General features: G+C 34.2%; 1 protein-coding gene across 1 annotated transcript in view; it reads right to left on the reverse strand.

The window, feature by feature from the left end:
• Nucleotides 1-19,093, reverse strand: part of EPHA6 (EPH receptor A6) — an 868,762-nt gene extending 849,669 nt beyond the window's left edge. The window contains exon 1 of the mRNA XM_019922241.2: nucleotides 18,715-19,093. Within this exon, the coding sequence (XP_019777800.1) occupies nucleotides 18,715-19,093 (379 nt within the window). The remainder of the gene's footprint in view (nucleotides 1-18,714) is intronic.
• Nucleotides 19,094-19,351: the final 258 nt, after the last annotated feature.

Below are 19,351 nucleotides of genomic sequence, written 5' to 3' on the forward strand. Positions count from 1 at the left end.
CTCTTCCTTATAGTCTCTATCTATTCGTAACTATTTACCAGGACCCCGCGAAATGCTATTGTATTTTTTGCCAGGCCCTTGAACCTGTTATTCCATCTATCTGGAATAATTTGTAATCACTAGTCACCTAATGAATAATGACTAGTATTTTAACACTCAGCTCAAGCTTCTCTTCCTATATGAAGTCCTTCTTGATGCCTGAAAGTACATGTGACCACATCTTCCTTCCTTCAAAGCCATTGGTAACCTGTACCTACTTCCATCACCACACTGACAAGAAGTTGTCTCCACCCATTTGACTTTCCCTTCCTATTAGACAAGAAATTCATAAAGAACTACGTTTACTTATATTTGTATCCCTGACAAAGGGCCACTAGTAATATAGTTAATTGTGTTATTTCAAAGATAGTAAACTAGGTTTGATTCCAAAATTTTGTACATAACTTACTAGCTTATGACCTTGAGGAAATTCCTCAGACTCTCTATGAGGTAGCTGTCAAATTCAGTTGTCAAATTGGAATAATATGACTTACTTCCTAGTTTAAAGGAATGAAGCAATGCACAAAAGTCCTTAAAACATAGTAATCAGTAGATAAATATTAACTATTATATTATTGTGACTGTTGTTGTGTGGCCAAGTGTGTATAATATATATATATATAGTATATTCCATTTATAAATTCTCAAAATAAAACTAAATAGGTGTTATTTTTGCTATTATATAGATAATTAAAACAAGGCTAAGACAGTAGCCATTTTCTAAGAAATTAATTTTAATAAGGCATAGGACTGGAATTCAGACCCAGGCTTATTTGATTGTGCAACATTGAACAGAGTAAAAATTAAACAAATATAACGAGATACATATCAAGTATCTTACCAAACTTTAACAGGAAGATATTTCTGCTTTATAGATTACCATTTCCTACCACTACTAAATCCAAGCAGAAACCTCCCCTTAACTCATCTTTAATCTCCTCTTAGAGTTGGAAGGAGAAAAAAAAATTCAGGGTTTTTAGGCTATTACCCCTCTATTCTTGGCAATTCAGAGCAACTCTGGCATCTTGAGCTTTTATTGTCCCTAATATTTCAGAGCTAAGGTATCAATATACCTTCTAAGTATACACTTCCTACTTACTTCTAGCTCTCCCTTCTCATTTTTCTTTTCACTACATTTATTTTTGAACAGAAGAAACCTAGGTTATACATGACTTTCCCTAATTCCATGGCTGTTTGTTTTAATTAGAAAAATCTATGGGCAGAAGACCATGCACAGTCTCCATTATGGTCTTTGTGTAATAGCAATCATTTTTCTACATTTTTTCCTGTTTAATTCACTAGTAGTCAAGGCCTGGGTATATGCAAAAGTTATGCTCTACATGAACTGAAATACATGTAAACAGTCATCTAACAGGTACAGCAGAGATCTTCCTTAAGATTTTCTATCTTTCTCTCAAGAGTTATTAAGGATGACACTTTTTTGATATTTAAATAAACTTAATTTATACAAATTTATAATTTATGGTTCTCAGATCATGATGTTTTCCAAACATATTTAGTCATAGTCTGTTTCTATTTTGTTATTGGCAGTTTTGAAGGAAAATAATACTTTTAAGTACCTTTCTCAATGCCCTTACAAAGAGGCACATCAGGTTCCAGAAAAATGTTATTAGCTCTCTTAGTCTGGATTAGCTTTCCTAGTCTAGATCTCTTTTACATCCTAACAGATGATGTATTTATTCAATTATATGCAGGGAAACAATACAGTGTGTTGGTTAAGAATGTACGCTTTGGAGCTATAATGTGTAAATCCAAATCCTTACTCTGCATGTTAGTTTCATAGTGCTGCCATAACGAAGTACCACAACTGGGTTCGAACAACAGAAATTTACTGTTTTACGGTTCTGAGAGCTAGAAATCTTAGATCAAGAGGTCAGCAGGGTTGGTTCCTTCTGAGAACCATGAGGTAGAATCTGTTTCATGACTCTGTCCTAGCTTAAGGTTGTTTGCTGGCAATCTGTGGTGTTCCTTGGCTTGTAGATCCATAACTGCAATATCTGCTTTAATCTTCATGTAGCCTTCTCCCTGTGTGCATGTCTATCTCCGAATTTCTCCCTTTTAATCAGTACACCAGTCATATTGGATTAGGGGCCCACCCTACTCCAGTAGGACCTCATCTAAACTAATTACATCTGCAACAACTTCATTTCCCAAAAAGGTCATATTCTTAGGTACCTGAGATTAGGACTTAAACATAGGAATTTGGGGGGGACTCAATTGAATGCATAACACTCTATTACCATTTAACACTGTGACAAGTTACTTAACCTATTTTGTGTCCTAATTTCCTTACCTATAAAACTGAGATAAAAATGATTAACTTTATGGGTTGTTGTAAAGATTACACAACTGAATACACTGAAGTACTTAGAATGGTGCCTAGAAAGGAGTAACCACTCAAAAACTCAGAATTTATACTGCATTTGAACAGCTATTTCCGGAAAAATGTCCCATAGAAATGTAATTATTTTGAAATGAAACACTAGCAATCTTAAAATCCAAACCCCTTAAAACATCATTTACTATATATTTTTAAAATATAACATTTAGAGGTATATCAATTTTGTTTCTATAGTTTAGGAATTGGTTTATTTTTAAAAGCACAATAATTGTGTACGGAAGTTGGATCAATATTGGACACAATATTTTGTGTCACAAATTTTCTCATGTTAGCCAGGCACACAGTAATGACCAGAATATTGTACAGTATTTTGAATGCACTGAAATTTTGTGTAAGCCACTTGGTAAAAGTCAAATTTCTTGTAAAGAAAAGGTTAGTTCAGGCCATCTATATTGTTTCCTTATCTTCTATACTGCAGGATAAGAGTTTTATCATAACAAGGGATATTTCAAATTGTACTTGAGTAAAAGCAAATATATGCTATCCTTTCGGGAGACTGGCTTCATGATTCTATTATAATATGTCTCCTAAATTGCTAATACTCTATTGAGGGTAGTAGTAATATGATGCCTAACTCCTCTGGGCTGAACTGGGAGACACTATAGACTCTAATTATAAAAAGTCATATTCATTTCATAATTGAGTTTTTAGTGTAAGGGCTGAAATTCTAAAAGAAGTTATTTGGATGATTATATTATACTATCAGTGATTAGACATGTGCTAGGTTTTGGCCACCCATTATCCATTCCACTTGTTTTAGTGACAGAATTTTTAAGGAATTCCTTGTCCCCCACAGTGTCCAGTCACGGTAAGGTTGTCAATCAAGGCGTCCTACTCTTTCTATGATGCAGGGGCTCATGACCCAATGTAGGCCATTCACACTCCCTCTTGCAGAACTGACATTTTTAGCTGAGTAATACAATTATAGGGAAAAAAGGGTTGAAATCAATTCAGCCCAATGAGACTGATGATTAATTCCTGATGTCTAGATCCCAGGTGCTGCCCTGATTCTTATCCTTTGCTAAAGTTGGTTCTCTAGGAGTCTCTTCAGTTCTGTGGAATCATCTTATCCAAAGTCTTATAAATCCAACATTTATATTATAAATCCAATTTTTAGTTATAAGATATCAAATTCCTTATAAATTTCTTTTCTGCTTATTTTAGCTAGCTTTAATCCCTATTTGCTTCAATGGATAAAGATAGGGATCCCTAAGTCAGGGTTTCTCAAACCATCTGCATCTACATTTAGCAGAGTGTTTATTAAAAATGAACAGTCCTAAACACTATCTTTAACACACTAAATCCAACTCTTTGGTAGTGGGGCTCAGCAATCTGTCATTTGAAAAAGTTCTTCAGCAGTTCTTATAGACATTAAGACTTGATAGTTGCTATGCTAGATCTGAATTGAGGGAAAATCAAAAGTAGTCCAAAAGGAGGAGTCTCTGGGGCTGAAGACTCAAACTGTACAGCTTCTCATTAGATACTTAAATTGTCATTATTGCTCATTAATCAAGACTGCTTGTACAGTGCCTAACAAGCAGTTTAAACATCTGGACGAATTAGTAAACAAACAAATGATAAACATACAAGCAAAAGCACACAGTAATGGGCCTTACAACCACAAAAATAATATATATAAAGAAAATGGGAGTAAAAATGGCATATTACTTAAAGTCATAACTATTAAATGCTAATTTTAAAAAGTTGTATAATCCAGTAAAAGAAATCCTTCTTTATAAATAATTTTCCAAAAAAATCTTCTATTCTTTTAAAACAGATTATCAATATTTATAAGTAATATAGGTTAAGTGTTTTAGAAATTTCTCTAGACATTAATGTAGAGGAACAATATTTAAATTCAATACCTTTGCATTTTTAATATTCTAGGAGTTGCCTGAAATTCTCCTTCTCATTTAGAAAGTACACTGATCTAACAGGCTTAAGGCCTGCTTTCTTTTTCCTTTGTGGTTACTAATTTGCTCTATCAGCTTTGCCAAGTAACTTAACGTCCATATAAATTCCATTAGTAAAATAAGTGCAGTAATTTATGGTGCTTACTTACTTTGGAAAGGTGGAATAAAAAGATAAAGTGGTAGAATTAAATTAATATACACAGTTGAAAAGCATTCGGTCTTTTTCTTCATTTTTCCTACTATGTCAAATCCTCCATCAACTGAAGATACATTTTTACAGGTGTATTAATGGGAGAGACTGCTGAGTACAAAACATTTTTGAGTTTTTCAGAGAAACATCCTCTTTAAGTACAAAGATGCTATCCATTTATTTTGAACTTAAATTAGAACTGATTTCTATTCTTGTTTTTCTGAAGTATAACAGAGTTTGATAAAATGTTGGAGGTGAAGATAGGGGAAATGGTTAACATCGCAGTCAAGCGAACAATTTCAAATAGAACAACAGACACCATCATTTTTAAACGATACTCTTGGCTACTCTAAACAAATCCCAGAATCTCCATCAGACTGCTCCTATTGCAAAGGCTTCCTTCCTTGTTCTCCTATCATCTCTCTTATGTGCTCTCTCAGTAGCAAAACAAGTTTTTCCACCATCTCACATTGAGGGATTTGGGACTCCTGTTGATGCACATGCCTTCATTGAAGAAATTTTTACAAATAAAGGAAGTTATGTCTCTATGAAGATGTTCCTATCTGGGGGCATTGACTTTGACGCCAATTCTTCAGTTTGATAAATAAGGCTGAAATGAAAAGTCCTGTATATAAATTTTGGCCTGTCTTTATCCATGCATTCCCCTAGAATTTAAATTCATAAAAGTGGAATTAATAATCTAAGTATATGAATATTTTTCAACTTTCTGCTTAACTGCTTTCTATAACATTTTACATCTTCAAAAGAAATGTTTGTTGTCATAGCACACTCTGAGGCATGATATATATTAACCTGAAGCCATAACACATCTAGAAAATACAGTTAAATAGGATGTGCAAAGAGTCTCTACACATTAAAAAAACTAAAAAATAACTGAGAAAAAGATTAATAGACATCACTCCATAAAATTATAAACTCTTCCAAAAAGATTAAGTGTTGAGAAATAATCACTGAGGAAGGAAAGTTCCTTGATTTCAGCTAGATATTCAGCCTAAATTCTTACTCAAATTCTCAACCCCCTTTCAACTTTTTTCTAGCTTTTCCACTCAAGGAGTTTTTCCAAGCTACACAATATTGGAAGATTGTGTATGTATGTGGATCCAGCATAATGTCACACCTGCAGTAGAGCCACGTGCAAACGCTTTTTTGTCATCCTCATTCCATGTGGTAAATGTTCCTATAACTTGAGCCTACCTTTCCTCCCCCTCTTCTACCTACCTATAACTAGGTAGGTATCAGCCATTCTTGTTCATGTGAATATTAGATAAGTGAATTTGGGAGGATTTAGATTAAAATTGGAAGGTAAGAAACCCCACTTCAGCATAAGTTACATTAGTTACAACTGACCTTTTGTCAGGTAGCTTATCGTTTGTATATAAAGCACTATTAGAGTGACTGGTAAATGGGCATTTATTCCCCAACTGCCTATTGTTCAATGTGTGCATGTCATCAGAAGCAAATATTAGAGGGGAAAAACGATAAGTGGAAAAATTTGGAGGCTGAAGTCAATCTTGATATACAAACAGTAATAAACATAATTAAAGGTAACTTGGGGGAATACTTGGCATTAACATGACATATGTAAGTAGTATATAAAGAACTTACACATAAAAGAAAATCATAATCATTCCAATTTAAGACTAGCTAAAGAAGATAAATTTAAAATAGTCCATTTGCATGAAATATTCCCTAATTTTGCATTAGAAGAGAATTAAGTCCAAAATTTTTATAAGAAATTGAGAGCAACTGACTGAACAGGATAATCTTGGACCTGGACAATAAGTATATCAGAGACAAGTATATTAAAAAGAAAATTTATAGCTTTCTCCTTAGTTATATAGATACTATTTAAGCTTCCTACACTCTGGTGCCACATTAGAAGCAGAACTTCCAACCAAGCTAGTGTGCATTTGGAGGATGGGATCTATTCCATAATAAATGTGGCATATGTGTGGTGGGATGTACTTAAAATCATAATGTTTTACAATTAAGATATCAAACCTCAAAAAATATCCTCAATCTAGTAAAGCCTGACAACAACTCAGATTCTCACAGCCCAGGCAAATCATCTGCTGGAGGAGAAAATACTTTAAAGACTTATGATACATACTCTAGCACAGAATTAAAATAATTTTTATGACATGGCAATACATGACCATATTCTAGGTATTGTGTAATGATTAAAGGAGAAGAAATATTAATCCAATCATAATATACCTTTATAAAGATATTTATTTTCATAAGTTAGAAATAATGCCTGCACTAGGGTATTGAAATAATGATCAGGGCAACAACAACAAACCTAGATGCTCACAAAGAGATGAGTAATTCATTAGGCTTTTTAGCAGATTTGTAATTTTTCAATTAATTATTTAAAGTCCAGCTTGTCAAAAGATCTGCAATTATTTCAATTATTATTTTAAATATATCTCTATGTTGAAGGACAGATGAGAACCATAAAATGTTGGATTTGAAAATAAGAATATTATTGTAATTTAGAAACTAAATTGACAGTTTTCAGTGCTTTTTGACATTATAAATGTACAAATCTAAATGTCAACCACTAATCATGGATAATCTGCCATTGATTTTTCTCTGTTTAAAAATACCAAATTCTGGCAGCAATTTCTATGTTCTTCTACAGGCACATTTCTCAAATATAAAATACAGGATCTATCAAAGAGTAATTTATCTAATTTCTCAACATAAATGTTAAAGAATACTAGCAATTTCAAAGTTATGAAACACCTCTAAAAACCAATATTTAATAGAGGTAGGGAAGAGAATCACAATAAAACAAGAATGTTAAGAGATGGCAAGAAACTAGAGAAACATTTTTAATCTTTAAATTGCATATAGTGTAAATCATACAGATTTTACAATTTTACCATCATCTAAATATAATCAGTAGAGAAAACCACATACAATCCATTAAAATCAAGATTTTGTGTTGTTATAGTTTTTGTGCTGTTTAAAAGCAGCCACCATCATCAAACACACTATTTCTTAAAGAATATGATAAAACTTTTAATGAAAAAGCCAAGTGGTGCCATTTACTTAAAAACTCTATATATGGAATCTATTAAAAAAAATGGTTATGAAGAACTTAGGGGCAGGACAGGAATAAAGACGCAGACGTTGAGAATGGACTTGAGGACACGGGGAGGGGGAAGGGTAAACTGGGACGAAGTGAGAGAGTGGCATGCACATATATACGCTACCAAATGTAAAATAGATAGCTAGTGGGAAGCAGCCGCATAGCACAGGAAGATCAGCTGGGTGATTCGTGACTACCTAGAGGGGTGGGATAGGGAGGGTGGGAGGCAGATGCAAGAGGGAGGAGATATGAGTATATATGTATATGTATAGCTGATTCAATTTGTTATAAGGCAGAAACTAACACCCCACTGTAAAGCAATTATACTCCAATAAAGATGTTAAAAAAAAAAAAAACTATGTTCAATCTAAGATATTATTCACTTGGATTTTATTTTTACCTATACAGAGAGTAAGTTTTAATCTTCAAGTGCAGAATAACTAATTCAAGGTACCTTAAAAATTGAAGTTTCCAGAGGAGTCACTTGTTTTAATTCTCTTATTGCTTATATATATTTATGATGATGAATCCTGATAAATGTGAGACTCATTTTCATTTCCCATATGTAACCCAAGATTCTTTTTTGTTTATAATTTTTAAAATTGTTTCCCTTTCTCTTTGCTATATTGCTAGTATTTAACTGTTAAGTATATCTCTTCAACTTTACAACGTTGTTCTTAATGTCAGGGGCCAGATCCTATTTCATTTCTAGCAGGCACACAAAGTCAGTGCCAATATAGGGTCATGGTCAACATACTGAATGAATATTTTTTCTCAATGTCTCCATATACTAATTCATAGATCAGTGAAAATGGTACTTTTACCTTTTCATCTCTGTAAACAATAGTTCATAGATGTGAACTTATCTATGGAACAGCTAAATCCATATTGCTTTGTCAATTATTCAATGACATATAAATAGCCTCATTAGTTAAATCTTAAGCTGTCAGAAGTCCAGGGCAAAGTGACCCATCTTTAAGTTTTCTGTTCCCAGCACAGTGAAAAAACATAGTAGGTATCAACAGATTTCATTTAAAACTTGGATGAATATATACTTAATTTTGAACTGATTTGAGAATTCTAGGAAAATATATACAAATAAACCATATAGATTAAGAACTGAAGTGTTTATATATAAGTAATAAAAATAAAAATGAACAAAAACCCAAAGATAACTATATCTATATTACAATGGAAAAGTATTTCAGAACTTTATCGCAGAAACAGGATAAAAATTTCATCTGATTTTAAGGCTTCATAAATTCAGGGAAATTTTTCATTTAGCTTTAACAAGTACTTAAAACTCTAGAATACTAAACTTTAAAATAAATTCTTAAATTTTACTTTTGCTTTACTAGGTAATAGAGCTCTTGAAAAATCTAAAAAAACAGTGCATATATATGCATGAATTTTTGGTCATAAACTAGTGAATATCATAAAGGTTCTTACACATGGAATTTTAAATAAACAAACTACCTGCTATTTTAATAACTGGGGTGAACTCTAGTTTTCTAAACTATAAAATGAAGTTATTATACTATAACACTTTAAGACAGTAAGTTATTATAATATAGGTACAATTTTTGCTCTAATATAGCATCATAAAAATAAAATTGGAGCATGTTATTTTTCACTTATTTTAAAACATGCTAAGCAATACGTTATACCAACAATATGCACTTCTGAAATTCTGTTTCTTTTTCAGATAGAAGTTAGGATCTCTTTCTGACTGCTCCCTCATTAAATTGAACATGTAAAACAGCCAAGGAAACAGGGTAGTTTCCTCATTAAATGTTCTAGTGTTATGAAATTGTTGTGGCTACTGCAGTCTTGGGGTTTTTTGTTGTTGTTGATCAGACATTATAATTGTTAACAAGTGGACTAATGCATAGATTTTATTTAATTTTAGAAACTGACAAAAGTCTTATGATTTTGTGCAATGCTGTTAGTTTGCTCAACTCTTTCCTGTCACACATAATGGCAACTACTAATTATTTTCACTTGCATTCACAGTTTAAATGTTGTCTAAGTATACTTTAAATCCAGAAGGAGAGTGAAAGGAAATTTTCAGGATTTTTTTTTTTAAAGAGATTTAGCTAACGTTGTCTGTCATCAGGACATTTCTATACTTGCAGAGATAAGGCTCTAACCCACGATATTGTTTTTTTTATATATATATATATATATATAAAACAAGAGAGACTTCTTAACCAATTAGGTTCATTTTAAAAATAGTACCATAATTCAGTTTTTCTCTCCCTATTTTTCTTTCATTTTGCATGTTTATAGCTACTTAGCTACTGTATTATATTTTAAAATAAACTTCAGTTGTCTTAGATATCAATTTTTAGAATAACATTCATTGGCCACTACATAGTTTAATTTTCTAATTAAATGTTTAATTTTAATTATTTTTAGCAATATTAAAGTATCATAGCAATATAAGGAACAAATTTCTTCCTTTAAAAGTAAAAATTAAGGTGATATTGAGATATATTTCAACTCATATTTGGAGGCAATCATTTTAATTAGTTTTAGATAATTCTTATTTGGAATACATATTAATGTAATACCTTTTTATTTCCTAGTCATCAAAGGTAGGAAAGTTTTCATATATTGATTTTCTTAAATCATGTGTAAGTACTTTTCCTTATTCTATACATTATACCCTATGTTCTATACAAGAATGTGTTTCTCTTTGCAAGGCTCATGTACCACCAATATGAGTATTATAATAATAATCTGAAAGAATACATAATTATCCTACTGTTATGTTATTAGTAAATTAACATAAGTAAATAAATTACGTACATAAATATCCCATATATCCACAGATACCTAACATTGTAAGAATAATACAGAACTAATTCTACCTCCTGAACATTCAGTTTCTAAGGAGATGTTATATCTTCTATGATCAAAAAGTTAAGTACAACTTTACAGCTGAAGTTATAAAATGAAATAGAAGGAATAGGGGTGATTTTTCATTTATATCCAGCAAGTTCAGATCATCAAACAGGCCAACAGCTAGAGGACACAGCAGTATCCTGGGAAAGTAGCTGAATCTATTTTTCAGTACATGGACTGAAAATACATACTTTCATCCCAGTTCCCACTCCAAAGCTTAATTAAAAGGTATGCTTGCTGCTATCTGAAACTGCAGAAACTAGCTTCTTCACCATTAACCATAGTTTTTAATAATAAATCCACCTTAAATAAACACACCATAAAAAGCTCATCTAACATCCTTCAAACAAAATCTCCCTCTACCTGTCAGTCCATGGAAAGCCATTACAGATGTGAAACATTTATATTTTCTACGCATGGTTGTATTTTTAAATGCATATTTATGTTTACTTTTCATGTAATTAAATAGAATATATGCCCACCCATAAAACTAATATTAGAAGATCCTTGTGAAGCAATTTTACAAATAAACCACATGAAAGTGTTAGTAGTATTACTTTAGCCCCTTCCTTCTCTCCCTCATGATCTCATTTACTGTAAAATTCTTTATCTCATAAAAATCATCAAGTAATTAAAGAGTAAATATCAATTACTCAAGGATATATAACATCAACAGAGAAGACTGATTTTCTAAGGAACAGAGATTGTATGATAATCACTGTTGTAGACTTAGAACCTAGCATAATGCCTGACACAGGGAGATTCTTAATATGTGACTGTTGAGTGACTTATTTTTTTAACTTTGAGATAAACTGTAATGAAATAATAGAAATTACTTTCAAATAAGTGGTACATAAATATATTGAGAATTGAGCAACAGTACTTGTTACATGTTACCATATAACAAATGTGTTTTTAAAGTTTTTCTAATTAATTTTGGATCTAATTTTAAGAAAACAGAAAATTTTCCTGCCAGACTTGGAAAGAGACTGGAAACCCTTCACTGGATCATATATTCTGGGAGGGAAAGTTCTCCTTGAATTCTTATATATGGTAAGTACACTGCCTATCAAATAGTAGGCCTCTGATAAATATCTGTTTGAAGAACGAATGTTTTCACTCAGTTCTAGAATATTTATCATTGAAAAACAAAATTGTATATCCCATAAGAAGTCAATGTTTACTGAAAGGAAATCACTATAAAATATCAATAGTAGGGCTTCCCTGGTGGCGCAGTGGTTGAGAGTCCGCCTGCCAATGCAGGGGACACGGGTTCGTGCCCCGGTCCGGGAAGATCCCACATGCCGCGGAGCGGCTGGGCCCGTGAGCCATGGCCGCTGAGCCTGCGCGTCCGGAGCCTGTGCTCCGCAACGGGAGAGGCCACAACAGTGAGAGGCCCGCATACCGCAAAAAAAAAAAAAAAAAAAAAAAAAAAAATATATATATATATATATATGTATCAATAGTATTCTCCAGAACATTCTAAGCACTAAAGTAAAATATAAGATTTACAATGTTTGAATATTTATATTTAAGAATATTTACAAATGTTTAAATGAAGCATTTCCAGAGTATGAATTTTCTAAATATATACAAAGTATATATGACTAAGTTAGGAATTTTTATGATTCTATTTAATGATTACATTCATAAATTATTATTATAATGCAACTCACTGTAATGAATAATAACTGGTCAGGGAAATTTTTTAAATTACATGCAATATACTGTTGTTTAGTGGAGAGCCTAATAGTTTCTTCCCTCATCTTAAGATCTCATTTTCTGGATCTCTTATAGGCTTTCTGAACGTGTATTTGTTTCTCTTCATTGAAACAAAATGCAGAGATAAAAGAAGACTAATAGAAAATATGTGAAACACGCTTATTTGATATCTAGTATCACTTACATTTTTGTTTTCAGTAACAGTAATCTGATCATAACAAAGATGAACAAAACTGGTGCATAAGCCAAACTTCCAAATATTGCTCTATATTTTAATAGACTCTGTTGGATTACCATATTGCTTTGTGAAGATGTCTCCGCCCATGTGTGCCATTATCCACTCTGACAAAAAACAACTATATATGGAAAGTTGTCATGTGAAAAATGCATTAAAAAATTTCATTTGTTGATCCAATATGAGTGTACAATGTTATGTACAATGGTTTGACAATGGTTTGAAATAGTAAAACTGTTAAGATTATATTTTAAATCATAGTCTGAGCTGAATAGAGTGGAAAGTGGGCCTCACCCCACCCCTCCTATACTCTGTCAATTATCAATTATAAGCAAGGTTATTTTTACGGGGAGTAATGGAAAATTTTTTCAGCCCTTTGGAAAAGAAGTGATATGTTGAATATCTACATTTATTTTTCTGTAATGATAAGATGATCCCAGAATCCTAACTCCAAAATGTATCTCAAATCCATCTTCTCCCCATCTCACTACCACCACTCTAGCCAGGCCACCATACCCCACCCCCCAGGTAACTGCAACAGACTCCTAATTCTACTCTTGCCATCTTCCAATCATCTCTTTGCTCACTAGCCATAACGCTCTTAAAATGAAAAATGGTTAAAATCTCTCAATAGCTTCCCATTTTACCTAGGATAATATTAAAACCCAGTTCCTTTCCATGGCTTGTTTTCTTCTCTGTGGTATCTGGTTCCTCACTATCTTTCAAACCTTACTTTGTGCTAAATCTCTTCCTTGCTCAGTAAGGTCCAGTCACACTGGACTTACTTCTTCAAACGTGTCAAGCTCATTTCCCTTCAAGGTCACTGACCAGGCAATTCCCTTTACCTAGAATGCACTCCTTCCCATTCTGTACAATTAGCTCTTTCTCATCCTTGAGAATGTGGCTTACATGTCACCTCCCAGATAGGCCTCTCCAACCATCACATTTAAAATAGCAGGTCCCTCCTTTTATTTGCTCTGTGCCTGTATTCTTTCCTGCACAGCATATAGTTTCATTTACTTAAATATTTTTTTGTCAGTCTCCCTTACTAGAAAGTAAATTCCATGAGGGCATTTAGAAAGTCTGCCTTACTTATTCTTTTTCTCTTCATCATCTAAATATTAAACTCAAAAACACAGTACTCAATAAAATAAGGCAAAAGTTGAGGTAATATAATTTCCATTTTTTAAAGAACTAATGTCAGTCTAATGAAATTGCAAGTTGATCAGAACACTATAGATGTAGTATATTAAATTATGTTGCACAATTTTTATATGTATGATATAATATATATAATATTTATTTTAAAATAACACTGTGGATGTATAAACAACTTTTTTTTTTTTTTTTTCCGGTACACGGGCCTCTCACTGTTGTGGCCTCTCCCGTTGCGGAGCACAGGCTCTGGACACGCAGGCTCAGCGGCCATGGCTCACGGGCCCAGCCGCTCCGCGGCATGTGGGATCTTCCCGGACTGGGGCACGAACCCGTGTCCCCTGCATTGGCAGGCGGACTCTCAACCACTGCGCCACCAGGGAAGCCCTGTATAAACAATTTAATTCTTCTGTACAAATTTAGTTTGATTACATGATTGACAAAGTACACTGAACAAAGTCAATCCCTTTTCATTACTTAACTATATATATGTACTGATCTCCACCATATTTATACTCCCAAGAAATGTTGAGTCAAGAGCACAATGAAGAAACTTCTATTACTTTGGGGGTTCAGTTGACTATGTACACTGTAAAATAAGATCTGTTCTCTCGCCATTTAGGACAAATGAAATATATAGTCAGAAGTACTCGTGTGTGAAAAGAAAAGAATGAAAGAGAAAGATTGAGATATGGTGCTTGTCATAGGGAAAGAGCATTGGTGGAAGGAAATACAAGAAATCTATGATGCCTTTTGCACTTAAGTTATTTATACCAGCAGTGATTAGTGAAGAAGGGAATTTCAACTCTAGTATTTTTCTCAATATTTAATTTTGTAACATAAAAGTAATACAAATTCCTTATTAGAAAAGTTGAAAATATTAAAAATGTAAAATGATGTTATTTAACCACTAATTTTAGATATATATTTTCCCCTTGGGAATATCTCAATTAAAACTGCTTTATTCATGTTATTCCTAGTTTGAAGAAGAGATCCTTAAAGAACGCTGTATAATTTTTGTGTAAGAAAAAATTTTGAGACAGCGTTATCCCAAACCCAGAGCAAAAAACATTTAGGTGATCAATGCATATCAATGATATTTTATATTTCTATTTTAAACACTAATCATAATGACTAATTACACAATGGCTTATTTCAATTTGTAAATGCATAATAAAATTGCATTCTAGGTTGTTTTTATACTTATGGTAAATAAGAAAACATGAGATTACAATCTGCACCTTTACAACTATAGTTTATTGCTGAAAATAAATTTTATATAAGTGAAATGTCTTTTAGAAATATTCTTTATAAATCATTCAGTTTTCCTTATTTAACACAACGTTAAATATTTTCAGTAAAGTTCACTCTTGACCTTTCCGAAAATATTTCAATTCCTCCCCTTCAATAAATATTAGAACAACAGACTTATAGTTTGTGAACAACACTTATGGAAGTTCAACTAATTTGGGGCTATGAATTTTATTAAGCAGATATTTTTCTGCTCACCTATGTTCACCTGTATTTACACACAACTTAGTGTATTTTACACTCAATTCATTCAAATTAATAAATTCAATGAAACTAATGATTCAGACTACTGTTTTCCTTGTTTATTTCATTTGTCACTGAATTTCCTGGGTGGAGGAGAAAGATCAATTCACACAATCTTGGTAGTAAAATGAGCTCTCTAGACTCTCATATTCAAACCATATTTTGATTTAATATATTATTTGAGTATTGATTATTTTGGGAAACATGAGTCACACCCTGAGAGATGCATCAACTCTTAGACTAAAGCAGAGTAATATCTGAATTAATGGATCCCTGGTGGCTACTAACCACTGTTATTGATACACCTGGTTACTTACATATGAAACAAGATTGTATTTTATATTCTCCTAAGTATCCTACAAGTACGGAAATAAAAGTTTACATACATTAAGAGGGTAAAATCTGTTATTTTTACATAAAAATTACCAACACGAAATAAATACTATGGTTTTAAATAGAGGGAAAACTAATGGAATAAGAGAAATCTGAGTACAAATCACGCTTTCACTTACTTAATCAGATGAAGTGATCTAGGAAGCAACTCTACTTTTCGATGGATTCAAGGAGGTTTGGGTAACAGGAAAACAGAGTCAAACTGATTTGTCTTTATAGTGCAGAGCTTCACAGCAGTTAAAAAAACAAGAGAAGAGATGCTTCCTGTACTCAAGTTACTCTTAGCACCATCTTAAGCACCAGGTTAAAAATGAGGTAGTTCACTTTTTTGATAGTTTTACTATGCCTACGTATGGAAAACTAGGAAATGGGAAGAGGGTGACTCCTTCATTCAACCATGAAAGATTTTATATGATTTGGTAAAAATAGATAAATAACATTAAAAAGTTTACCTTGTGAATATCCTTAATGAGAAGGCAAATTAAATAAAAATGAAATTTTACCCTCCATAACAAATTTTAAAAATAAAACATGAATTCCATTAGCTCTTAGGATGAAAAGTTACTAGGAAAATGAATACGATATCCTTAAAATTAACTATTCATCATATTACTGATGTTTATTATTATGTGTAAAATCTGATTTATATTTTACATTAGTATTTCTATATTGTGTACATACTATAATAATTCTGTAATACCTCATGTTTTCAATGTTTACAAATTGGTAAGATATGTTGATTCATGTCATCTATTTATGAAGCTACAAATAAGAAAATATCCCCCAAGTGTTCATAAAAATAACATTTTGAAGTTCCACATTTTATTAACTATTAGCATGATGATTTCAGTATTCGAAAATTATCTCTAAGTATTATTAGGCATAATTTCTAATCACTATGACTTTAGGCTGTAAAAAGCATTTTATGAGGAATCATTTCTGTCTGATGAAAAAAATCTGAGCATATTTTCTCTATAATCTTCTGTTGAAGAACTCCTCTAAATTTTACCCAACTTAGCCTTTAGGCACTATATTAGCCAAGTGTAATGCATAGCCTGTGTTTTCAGTATGTTAGTGCAAGTTCAAATTAAGAGTTTTAGGAGACTACCTTTACTTATCTTCTTTAATTGTTGGGTAAACTGAGTAATACTAACACTGTTAAGCTAACTTATAAAAACACACATAAATTACATATAATTGGTAAATATTTTAGTTAAAATGTCTTTTAAAAGTATGAGAAAGTCATTAAAATAGATAAAAATTACTGCAAAATGTTAACAAACAACTTCTCTATGTCCTTAAATTTAATATGAATAGCTGAAATGTCATATTTTAACATTTGACACATTTTGGTAGAATGGCACTTTAGTCATGTGAAGAGTGTAACATGTGTTTTATTTATGTTGGTATCCTCAGGGCCTTGGATGGTTACCAGCACTTAATGAAAAAATATATGTTGTTTTAGGGAAATGATTGCAAGGAAATAACTGTTAAAATATCTCTAGTAAACTTTACTTCAAAGTATACATCTCTTTAGTAGCCCTAGACACATTTGGTACAACATAAATGTCTGATCTTCCAATTATTAAAAATTTCCTCTCTCCTTTCAATGAAAAGCTCAAATAATTACGTTATTTTTAACAATCTTCTATTTTCAGAGGTAGATTAAGTAACTACCCCTTTGATATTTAATGCCAATATTCCTTGAAAACAAATAAGGGATGTGTTTGAAGGTATACACCGCCATAGTAGAGTATGGCACTATAGGTGGTATTCATATGATACATTCTCACAGGCATGATGGTTGTGTAGGACTTTCAAATTGACATATGCATTTGTGATTGCAATTTGGCAGGTCAAAAAAAAAAAAGAGAAAGAATTAGAAAAACATGTCAAAAGTACCAGTTGTATAAATGAGAACAACTGAATACTGATTCTGAATAATTCTAACAAATTGGTCATACATGTTGATAACAAAGAAGAAGGCTGTGTTGTTTTGCCTTCTCTCTCAACCTTCTCACCCTCGCAAAAACAGTGCACACTTTCATGTCATCTGACCTCCATTTATATACCTGCAAATTATTTCGAAGCCTTATATGTTGAATGGTAACTATAATTGAAGTTGTATATTTGAAGTATTTGTAAAAGTGTGACATAACAGGTAACATTGGTAGTCATCACAGTGCCAGTGAGAGCATCAAGCCAGGTACATGCTGGAAAACTTTTACGGTTGTTCATCTCTTAGTCTAGGAGGATTTAGATTATGCAGGTGATGTTTTTTATAGATCCTTAAATATTCATAGCAGAAATCCAATGAGATATGTCTCATAAAGATTGTTGGATAGAAGGCAAGAAAATGTTCAAAAATTCTCAGTGCTTTCCATTCAGTAAACCACACTTTCACTTTTCACACACTATTCATCTTCACTTTACCACTTTACCTGACTTTATAAATAGGATATTCACAACTTGTTAATTCACACCTAACACTTATCCCCCCGGCCCCTTTGGGCATCTGGGCTAGAAATAATTCAGAATAATTTCCAACAAGTCTACGTTCGGTCTGGATGGGGTAAAGGGGTTGCAGCTGGGCGAGGGCGGCTTAGTTTACCGAAGGCAAAAGGCTAGTATTTGGCCAGAGGCTACAGCGAGAGCGATCTGCTTTCTTGAAGGCATGTGGGAGATACCTACATGTTACCGTGCTGTGAGCGACCGCAGAGAGCCAGAAGTCTCCATTAAGCCTGTGCCACAGAGCCTGACCTCCAGCGCAGACCGCGCAGCGGGGAGCGGGCCCGCGGCCGCCAGGGCTGGGACCCAACTGCTGCTGATGCTCACGCATCCGTTTAAAGACACTTGGAAGCAGAAGGAACCGGAATTCGTGAGGTCGCCGGCCCCGGCCGATGTGGACAGGGCGCTCTGGGGGGGGGACACCCTCTACCCCCTTGTGTAGAGAGCCCGGAGAAGCCTACCCCGGGACAAAGTTACCTGCAGAAGGCGACCAATGCACCGGTCCTCAGAGCACCCGCCTCCTCCCGCCCCCTCTCGCTTCTGCGCCCCGTCCCTTACCTTGGTTGTTGGAGACGTGACTGCAGTCGCCCGGCCAAGCTGTCAGCAGAGGCAAGAAGAAACCAAATTGCAAAAGAAATTCCCAGACTTCGCTGCCCCCCATGGCTCTCCCCGGCTCTCTTCTCCCCCTTAAAGAGAAGTGGCAGTAGCGCAGCCAGGTGTTCCGCGTAGGGTACGGGTCCCGGTCCACGTCTTCTTCCTCCTCCTCTTCCTCCTCCACCCGGCCCACAGAGGGTGTCCCGGGGCGCCCCCCGCGCGAGGCCCCGGGGGCAGGGCACGAAGGTCCAGGCTGCCCAGGGGCAGGCGCAGCTGCTTCGGAGGAGGACGCTGCCTGAGGCACCAGGGAGCTCCTGGCGGCTGTAGGCGAGCGGAATTGCATCCACCGCCGTGTCCCGCTCGCGCGAGGACTATTCCCTTGGGCCCGGGAGAGCGTGCGCGCAGGAGCTAGCTCTGGCTGTAGTTTGGGGGAGGGGAACGAGGGGGCGGGGGAGGGCGCCTCACGGCCGGAAGCGGGGGAGGGACGAGGACCAGGTGCGGCGGATAGCTCCTGCAGCTCTGACGGCCCGAGCGCCTCTCCGGACTGAAGTGGACGCTTGCAGAGCCAAAAGCAACGAGGACACAGCAGCTGTGAAGCGGG

The sequence above is a fragment of the Tursiops truncatus genome, chromosome 4, assembly GCF_011762595.2.
Source record: "Tursiops truncatus isolate mTurTru1 chromosome 4, mTurTru1.mat.Y, whole genome shotgun sequence".
Lineage (NCBI taxonomy): Eukaryota > Metazoa > Chordata > Mammalia > Artiodactyla > Delphinidae > Tursiops > Tursiops truncatus.